At 42.8% G+C, this 9161-nt stretch overlaps 4 protein-coding genes across 4 annotated transcripts; 2 read left to right on the forward strand and 2 right to left on the reverse strand.

The window, feature by feature from the left end:
* Positions 1 to 107: 107 nt before the first annotated feature.
* On the forward strand, positions 108 to 877 carry GL218_03990 (Ubiquitin-60S ribosomal protein L40; the record flags this gene model as incomplete). The annotated part of the gene is made up of 3 exons (XM_033580571.1): positions 108 to 157; positions 429 to 720; positions 791 to 877. The coding sequence occupies 3 exons, from the start codon at positions 108 to 110 to the stop codon at positions 875 to 877; spliced, it is 429 nt and encodes a 142-aa protein (XP_033437152.1).
* Positions 878 to 1700: 823 nt separating this feature from the next.
* GL218_03991 (Protein YIP5) lies at positions 1701 to 2912 on the forward strand (the record flags this gene model as incomplete). Its single annotated transcript, XM_033580572.1, has 3 exons — positions 1701 to 1745; positions 1923 to 2346; positions 2476 to 2912. 3 exons carry the CDS (start codon positions 1701 to 1703, stop codon positions 2910 to 2912), a joined length of 906 nt encoding a protein of 301 aa, XP_033437151.1.
* Positions 2913 to 3332: 420 nt separating this feature from the next.
* Positions 3333 to 4002, reverse strand: GL218_03992 (Thiosulfate sulfurtransferase RDL2, mitochondrial; the record flags this gene model as incomplete). The annotated part of the gene is made up of 2 exons (XM_033580573.1): positions 3333 to 3677; positions 3730 to 4002. 2 exons carry the CDS (start codon positions 4000 to 4002, stop codon positions 3333 to 3335), a joined length of 618 nt encoding a protein of 205 aa, XP_033437150.1.
* Positions 4003 to 4741: 739 nt separating this feature from the next.
* Positions 4742 to 6523, reverse strand: GL218_03993 (Cytochrome P450 61; the record flags this gene model as incomplete). The annotated part of the gene is made up of 4 exons (XM_033580574.1): positions 4742 to 4780; positions 4838 to 6089; positions 6147 to 6297; positions 6367 to 6523. The coding sequence occupies 4 exons, from the start codon at positions 6521 to 6523 to the stop codon at positions 4742 to 4744; spliced, it is 1599 nt and encodes a 532-aa protein (XP_033437149.1).
* Between the last annotated feature and the right edge of the window lie 2638 nt (positions 6524 to 9161).

The following is a 9161-nucleotide window of genomic DNA, read 5'->3' on the forward strand; positions in this document are numbered from 1 at the left end:
TGATAAGCTTCGTAGCACAGTGCGTTACTTTATAATTGCGAACAAAGCTAAAGGTGGGGTTAAGTATCCACCAGCTGGCCCCGGCTGACATAAATTTCTGGCACACAATGCCACTTCTCTCAAGAATTAAAAATCAGGTGACTTTCAATCCACTAGGGTTCGTTTGCCGTGGAATTTCAAACCCCCACCGAATTTCCCAGGCCGACATCATCTTGGAATTCTCCCTCAACATCTTCATTCACGACAGACAGCAAAAAGTAAGTCAACACCACCCTCTACGGTGTTTTGAATTGGCTCATACTAACTGAAATGCATCTATAGTGCAGATGTAAGTTCATTTCCAGATTAAAATGCAATGCGCGCACTACATATTACCGACCGATCGACCAACCAGACAAATCCGAACATGAGAACTGACGAGAAAATAGCTTCGTGAAGACCCTGACGGGCAAGACTATCACCCTTGAGGTGGAGTCTTCCGACACTATCGACAATGTCAAATCCAAGATCCAGGACAAGGAGGGCATTCCCCCCGACCAACAGCGCCTGATCTTCGCCGGCAAGCAGCTTGAGGACGGCCGAACCCTCTCCGACTACAACATCCAGAAGGAGTCTACCCTCCACTTGGTCCTCCGTCTACGTGGTGGTATCATTGAGCCCTCGCTCAAGGCCCTCGCCTCCAAGTTCAACTGCGACAAGATGATCTGCCGCAAGTGCTACGTGAGTTCTTCCCAGTCTACGAGTTTATCCTCCAGTACCTAGCAATCCTTAATACTAATATTGAAAATAGGCCCGTCTTCCTCCCCGTGCCACCAACTGCCGCAAGCGCAAGTGCGGCCACACCAACCAGCTTCGACCCAAGAAGAAGCTCAAGTAAACTATTCGTCACAACATGTTCCATCTCTTCGGCGTCTTTGGTTTGGGGTGTTATCATGAGCACGCTACGGACGGGTGGATAGATATTATCGACACCACTGCGATGGGAATTTTTTTCTGCGGAAATAGCTATGCGTAGGCTAATTTCGGTGGCAATCAAATTGCGATGCACATGAGTAATCTGAATGCACATACAAACCAGTGAATTATTTTGGTGATCGATATGCCGCATAAGAAATATTCCTTTCCGTTCAAATTGTAAATTTACGGCATAGCTGTACTGTGGTGTTTTTACTATTTAAAGCCTTGCCTCTCAACTTGCTAACAATTTGCCTATGCATCGTGGGGTTACTCTTTAGGTGTGTTCTTTGAGAACAATCGTCCAAGATGCTACGTAACAATTATGTTTAAAGACCTTTGTAGCAGGTTGTAAATGGTATTAATTATTATGCGCAACTCTAGATATAATGATGCATGTGCGTTCAATTAAAGATTTATATGGTATTGACATAAGATTTTATGAAGCATTTAATACATGCAGGTACATGATGGTGCTTAGATTGGGTAGGTTAGGTACCTCTTTCTTCTATCTGTTCTGTCCAATGAAACGTCATCGCTGGAGCTTGCACCTTGTAAATTAAACGCGGCTAAAGATCGGCGTGCTTCCGTGTCCTCAAACAGCACCGCAGCTTCACCTTAAGTCATCGTCTTCGCAATAACCAAACCAGGTTGTTTGGTCGTTCCACCCTAGGTACCTATATATCGACCCCAAAAAGCTGTCTTCTAGGATCTGATCTGGAGTCGACATAAGAGAAGATATAAAGATGGCAAACGCAGGCTACGACGCTGTCGTAGATATTGACGATGAGGTATGTTTGGCAACCAATTACTCTCTTACCCTGGGGAGCTTTTATATACATGTATAGCATGGTTTCAATGCTTGTTGGCATCGTATCGCATAGCATCGCACAATCTGCCAGTCTACTAGCTATATACATACAGTATGCATGTTATACCAGCAATACTAACACCACTCACCACCACAGGGCGACCTAGGCCACACCGACCTCCAAGAAGACCTCGAATTCCACAACTCCAACTTCTCCGAGGGCCAACAAGCGCGCAAAGGCGGCGGTCCTCCCTCCTCCCTCAACAGCGCGGCCCCGGGCCTCCCGCTCCCCGCGACTGCCAGTTCTGGTGGCCCCGTATCCTCGAAGCGGTACCTGTGGACGCTGTCGTTCTACGCGCAGTTCTTCGATGTGGATACGTCGAGCGTGCTGGCGCGGTGCTGGGCCGCGCTGTACCCGCGCGCCAACTTCCTCGACGTGCTGGAGGGGAATCCGGATCTGTACGGGCCGTTCTGGATCGCGACGACGGTGGTGCTGATCTTGTTCCTGGGCGGCACCATCAGTGCGTATTTGGCTAGTGAGGGCAAGGGCGCGTTTGCGTATGATTTTAAGTTGTTGAGCGGTATGTCTCTTTGTTTCTTTCCTGGAGGGATTTGGGCGTGTGGAGTATGAGGGGGTGAGGGGGGTTATGAAAGGATAGGAAGAGAAGAGAGAAGGGAGAAGGAGCTCATGCTAACGAAGATACTTCCAGGCGCTGCTGGTCTCATATACGGGTACACCCTAGGAATCCCCGTAGTTCTGTTCGGCGCGCTACGATACTTCGGCTCCGAATCTGCGAATCTACTCGAGTGCTGGGCGCTGTACGGGTACTCAAACCTGATTTGGATCCCCGTGGCGCTGATCAGCTGGTCGCCTATCACGATCCTCAATTGGGTTTTCGTGGGTGTCGGGTTCGGTCTCAGCGTCGCTTTCTTGCTGCGCAACTTATACCCCGTCCTCAGCGCCACCGATCGCCAGACCAGCAAGATTCTGCTTATCCTTGTTGTGGCTCTACATGCCGGTCTAGCTATCGCCATTAAGGTCCTGTTCTTCGCCGCCGGAAGCCCTGTTGCGGGAGACAAGCCGGGTGATACACCGCCTGCGGCTGGAGGGGATAAGCCGGAGGGCGATGCCATGTTCCTTTTCTAAGGGATTATGTGTTATATGTATCTATTTATGTGGGAAGAGAAGAAAGATGTGCCGAAATGGCAAGGTCGAGAATGAGATGGAGGGCTTCACCGGATATTATGCTTTTATGGCGTTGGGCAGGTTATGTGCAATAGTGTTATGTACACTACCTTTAAGCTAACTGATACCTTTCCGTTCTAATGTCTCATGAGATTAGTCTTACTTTTAATCTTGGCTTGTCATTTTTCTTCTATTTCTCGTCTAGATCCAGAGCTCTGGATGATAGCTCTTGAGTTCTCTCTTACTTGCTTTGTACATGCCGAGATTAGAAAGGTAGAGTATCAGACAACTAGCCTTCCAGTTGTCATAATATCTATTCAGATCTCTCATGTCTACAATCCCCAAGGGTCCTCATATCGACCTCACCTCACCTCATCACACCTACCGCTCAATCTCGCCCCCCCTCCGCACCCAATCCAGCCAGCTCCCAGGGTACTCACCCACATTCTTCCAGCCCGCCTCGCGCGCGATCTGCGCGGCAGCTCGACTGCGCACGCCAGCCTTGCAGTAAAACACCACCGGCCCGTCGCTATCAGGCGCCGGCCGCTCGAACCCGAATCGGTCGGCGAACTCGTCTGCCGGAATGTGGAAACTGTCCGGCGCGCTGGCGATCGGGATGTTGAGGGCGCCGGGGATGCGGCCAGTTGAGGATAGCTCGGAGGGCTCGCGGGTATCGATTATGGTTACTTTGGGGGTGGACGTTGGGGTGGACAAAGCAGCTTTGATCTGGGGGGAAGAAGTTAGTTTGGTTAGTTAGTGAGGAGATCAACTAACGCACCTCTTCAAATTTCCATATCTTACTCTCGGCTGCTGAATCCGAGGACCACCGGACGCTTATAGGGGAGATGCGCCGAAACAACTGTGGTCGCGCAACCGCTCCCGCTCCCACTGCCCCCCTCGTAGCCTGTGGACCCAAAGAAGTCGTGCCGAACGGAGCTTGCAGTATATATGTAGTTGTAGGAATAGTAGCCGAGCCCGAACTCGTAAGTCGGGAAGTTCCCCCGCGCAGAGCGGTAACAGCACCGTTTGTCGCAAGTCGTCGTGTCGCCATCGCGGGGGGGGGGGGGGCTTTAACAATGTGCTAACGAGGGTATATGTCTCCAAGTAAAAAAAAAATCTAATCACGTAGATATATATACCTATATATATGTTGACTGGTTTGCTCGCGATTGCTTGCACTTACACTTGCACTACTATGTACAGCTGGACAATATATACAAACTGCGCATAGTTTGCCTACTCGATGTAGCGGACGTAGGTAGAAATACACCAAGTGCTTCTATAATTTAGGTAATTCAACAGTCTAGCAACATTGGCGAATTACCGAGCTTATAGCTCTTGATTAGGTAACTCAACTGTAACTGTGATGTCAGAGTTAGGCAACACAAAGGTACATGAGTACTTCTATTATAAGACCTAAAGACCTATCACGAGTTAACATGGACATCCCCAAACTGATCTTATGATTCAGAGTCTTTTTAACATTTCATTACTTTCTTTCTCTGCCCCTAATCCTTTATGTCGGTTATCCTTTTCCGACTTCTCAAGCCAACCTAACTAACGTTACAAAGCCCGCTAGGTTCAAGGCAAGATATCATGCTTGTTCAAAAATTAGGTCTGATTCGGCCGCTATGGACGTTCTAACAGTCGTTGGTATCGACATCCCCGGCCATAGCTTATATACAAGACCAGTATTACTATTACTATATTCTACTTTCATTCCTTTCGTTACCCGGCAACATGGCCCTTCTTAAGCCTTTTCATGCTAATGTCATTCTCGATTAAGGACATTACCATTTCCTCTCCTCAAATGTTAGAGGGCAATCATCCTAATGATAATTAGCTTTAAGTACTTCCAAGTGGAATACAGAATGTGTGGAACATACCTTGGGGAAGATAGTCGCAAACACCTTGATCTCATCTGAGTCAGGCGTTGCGTGATGTTTCCAGTCGAGCTCAACCGAGGCCTTCCCGATCATGAGAGCCAAGTTGAGTTGGGCATAGTGCTGACCAAGACAGTAGTGAGGTCCAGTTCCGAAAACAAGATAGTTCTTGGCACCCTTCTCCTCAGCGTCACCAGTGTAATATCGCTCAGGGTCGAACTCGTCAGGGTTCTCGTACACTTCAGGATCGCGAAGAGCTACATATGTGGTTGGGATGATCATGGCACCCTTGGGAACGGTATAGTTCTCGGTAACAGGGAAAGCCTTCTTAGCCTTGTAGGGCACCATGATGACAGGAGGACGCCATCGGAGAAGCTCCCTGACGACTGCGCGGGTATATGTCATCGATTCGAGCTGATCTAGGTTCACAGGTGCATGGATATCGCCATTTCGCACGCGGTAGTTCTCCTCGCGGACACGGTCTAGGACATCGGGTCGGTTGGCTAGGACTTGGAACATGTTGGTGGCTGCACTTGAGGTAGCGTCTTGAGAAGCGAAGAGGAACGTAAACAAGGTTCGGGCAATTTCCATGTCGCTGAAATCGCGCAATACAGGCGATGGCTTCACCATGCCCTCGGTTGAGAGACCCTTTTCGGTAGCATCTCTCCATTTCTTGGAGGCAATCATATCCTTGATCCAAGCGTCCATGATGCAGGTAACATCACCGCCAGCAGCCATGCGAACCTTTGATTTAGCAGCGCATTTGGCAAGCTCGTCCATGACCATACGTGCGGCTTGCTTACCGTACCAAGTTCGGGTGTAGGGGATGATGATCGGAAAGTTGACGAGATCGAGAGCAGCGGTGACCAAGTAATAGTCATCGGCAATCTTCTTACAGGCAGAGTCGGGCATGTAATATCCGGCGAACGTTCGAAGCGAGACGGTACACATAAGCTCACGGAACTCGTGCATAAAAGGGATGGGCTTTCCTCCGGCCTCTTTTGTTAACCTGAGAAATCTAGCGAAGTACTCCTTGTAAACAGCCTCTTGGCCAGGCAGGTAGCATTCGAGAGCTCGTCGGGTGAAGAGACCGTTCAGGCCTTTGCGATAGTCAACGTGGGCCTTTCCATCTAAGAACACCCAGCTGTCCTCTCCGAGGATTTTCGTGGCAATGTCAACAACACATGGCTTCACGTATGTCGGCGAGTTGAAGACTTTACGAGACAAGTCGCGGGTAGAAGCGATAACAACGAACCTAGCACTGGGTTAATAAATCTCGATAAGACGTGGGTGGCATAGAAAAGGCGCATACTTGTGGAAGACAGAGACACAGCTCAAGGGACCGCTGTACCACTTCGCCTTATATTCTTCGAATTTGGGATTGAGAGACTCTAGGAAAGGGCCCATGAACGGCAGCTTGAACGCTGGTCCAACGATAGAGCCCTTTTGTACGAAATAGCTGACTGTTTACATCTCTGTTAGCCAACGCGATTCTGACCATACTCAAACTCCAAAGTATTACTAATACATACTCTGATCGTACGCGACAGCTACGGCAATGAGGGTAAACAGCCATGTCATAACGCTCGCATTCGCGATGGTATTAACCATATAGTCAACCTGGGGAGGTAGGCTCGCGACCGAAAAGTCGGCCAAAGGCGACGTGAAACTCGTCGCATTCGCAGCCATGGTGACCGCTAGCAGGAACTGTATCGGGCTGCTTTTGGTATAAGGTATATTGCGCCGAGGTCTTCTATGTAAAGTAGTCGTGGGAGAAGCGCCCAATATATCCCAAGATCCACCAGAGAAGGAATGGGAGTGGGAGGAGATCAGAATTAAAGGACGGCGACAACCCTTCGACACGGGAAAGAAGTTGACCTAAGGTAGAAAAGGTGAAAGGGGTGAAGAGGAGCGAGGTAGTGGTGGATATTTGCAGGAAATCTAAAGAAACCCACTAAAATTTGTTGGACTGGGAATATTTGATTATCGGAGAGAACATTGAATAGGTTACCTAGGTACCTACATGTAGAAAGGTACATTGAACCCTTCTTTTTTTGAATGGTTCGCACCCTTGCAATCGACATTACTCCCGCAATCTTATGCACGGATAGTGCGATATCCGCGCCTTCGGTACTTGTATGAACTCATACGAGTCCAGTTTTTAAGTTTCCAAGAGTAGCGTTCAACCGTTATTGCGATTCAACGGCCATCTCTAAAATATTATTTCCCTCTGCTGATTGGTTGACCCAGATCTACACATGCGCCTACGCTGCCCGCTCTTACTCTGCATATGTACATAGAGGTATGAATGTTACAGCAACTACTCCCCCTTCTCAATCCCGCATAGAAGAAAGTAAGTACTACAAAGTGTGTGATAAAGCAAGGGCAGTTACATATACATGCCTAGTTGGAACGCATGCAGCAAGTACCTGTTTATACTAGGTAGATTAGTGCTACGCCGTTCGGTCTATGGTACCCGTTAGCCTAGGTACATACACTATTATGGGGAGCTAACCTTATTCACTTTTGATATTAGCATGAACATTAGTATGGACATTTATAATTTGCTTCGCGCAAAAAAAAAAAATTTTAGTATCTAACGTATTACATATCCACAACAGCGCGTACCTGCGCGCATCTTGACGCTAAACATACGAGTATTCTCGTCTTCTCGTCTTCACTTTACGAAGAGGAACGATATCAAGTCCGCAATGGCTACCCATCAGATCATTCACATACGTCTATTATATCCATATCGGTTCATTCCACGAGCGCTTTGTTGACAAAGATGACAAAAACGCCCCTGTCCTAAGGTGATGCAATGCAAGTCACCTCAGAGGAGCTATCGCGCCCAGGACAGGTTTAATTACTTTGGAATTGGCCAATCATCGAAGCTAAAAGTCTCATTCCGCTATTCACCGCTCCTCGATTCGTGGCCCAAGCTTGCAGCTCGCAAATAACCAGAATACGAATACGAAAGGCCTAAGTTCGGATCACCAGGATGCGGAGGGTAGGTTAAATTGATGCAGAAATTCATTATGTCGATCATTCCTTTTATCTACATAACATCTTCATGTATATAACCAGCATGTCATTCCCGTAGGAGTAACTTCCTATTAGCAACCCAAACTTCAAAACGCTTATAAGCCGTCACTAAACATATTAGTGCTGTCTATACAAGTTCAACGTAGCACCCTTAAAGGAATATTACATATTGATTAAGAAAACGGGTAATAATTAAAAATTTAACCGAAATATTTTTATTTAAATATATTTTTTATTAAAAATTAAATAATATTAGTTAAAATAATATTTTTAATTATTAAATATAAAAATTTTAAAATTTATTTATTAAAATATTAATTTAATATTATTAATTTTTAAATTTTTTTAAATTAATTTAAATTATATATTTTAAGGTTAAATTTTTATTAATATTTTTTAAATATTATAAAAAAGTTTTATTATTATTAGTTAAAATAAGTTTATTATTTATAATATTTATTTAAATTAATTTAAAATAATTTAAATATATTAATTTATTTATAATTTTAGCGTTTAAATTAATTATTAATTTATAATATTTAAAAATTAATAAAGAAAATTTTAAAGGTAAATATTATTAGAAAAATTTTTTTAAATAATAATATTTAATAATTTTATTAAATTTGATTTTTATAATTTAAATATAGTTATATATTGTATATAATTTTAATATTTAAGTTTTAAAAAATATATTAATTTTATTTAATATAGTTTTAAATAGTTTTTAATTTTTATTTAATTTATAAATAGTATATTTTACGGCTAATATTTAATTATTTAAAAAAAAATTTTTTAAATTAATAAATTTATTAAATATAATTATATTAAGGTTATTTAAGTTTAATTTATTATATATATTTAAAACTATTTTTATATATTTTATATAAATAAAATATTTTCTTATAAATATATTTTTAAATATAAATATTTTTAATTTTTTTATTAATTATATTATTAATTTATTATAAAAGGAATAATTTATAATATTGTTTTATATATTATTATTATTTTTTATAATGTTATTATTATTATTTTTATTTTTTTATAGTTAAATTAAATTTAGGTTAAAATTATTAAGTTTATAATTTTAAATAATTAATAATTTATTATTTATATTTTTAATATTATTATTATTTTATAAAAATAATAATAAGATATTATTTTAAATTATTTAATAATTTATAAAATTATTATATAATATTAATAAATTTATAGGTTTATTTTATAACGTTAAAATTATAAAAATATATTTATAATTAATATATATTAAATATTTATTAAA

This window comes from Daldinia childiae, assembly GCF_008694065.1.
Source record: "Daldinia childiae strain JS-1345 chromosome Unknown Scaffold3, whole genome shotgun sequence".
Lineage (NCBI taxonomy): Eukaryota > Fungi > Ascomycota > Sordariomycetes > Xylariales > Hypoxylaceae > Daldinia > Daldinia childiae.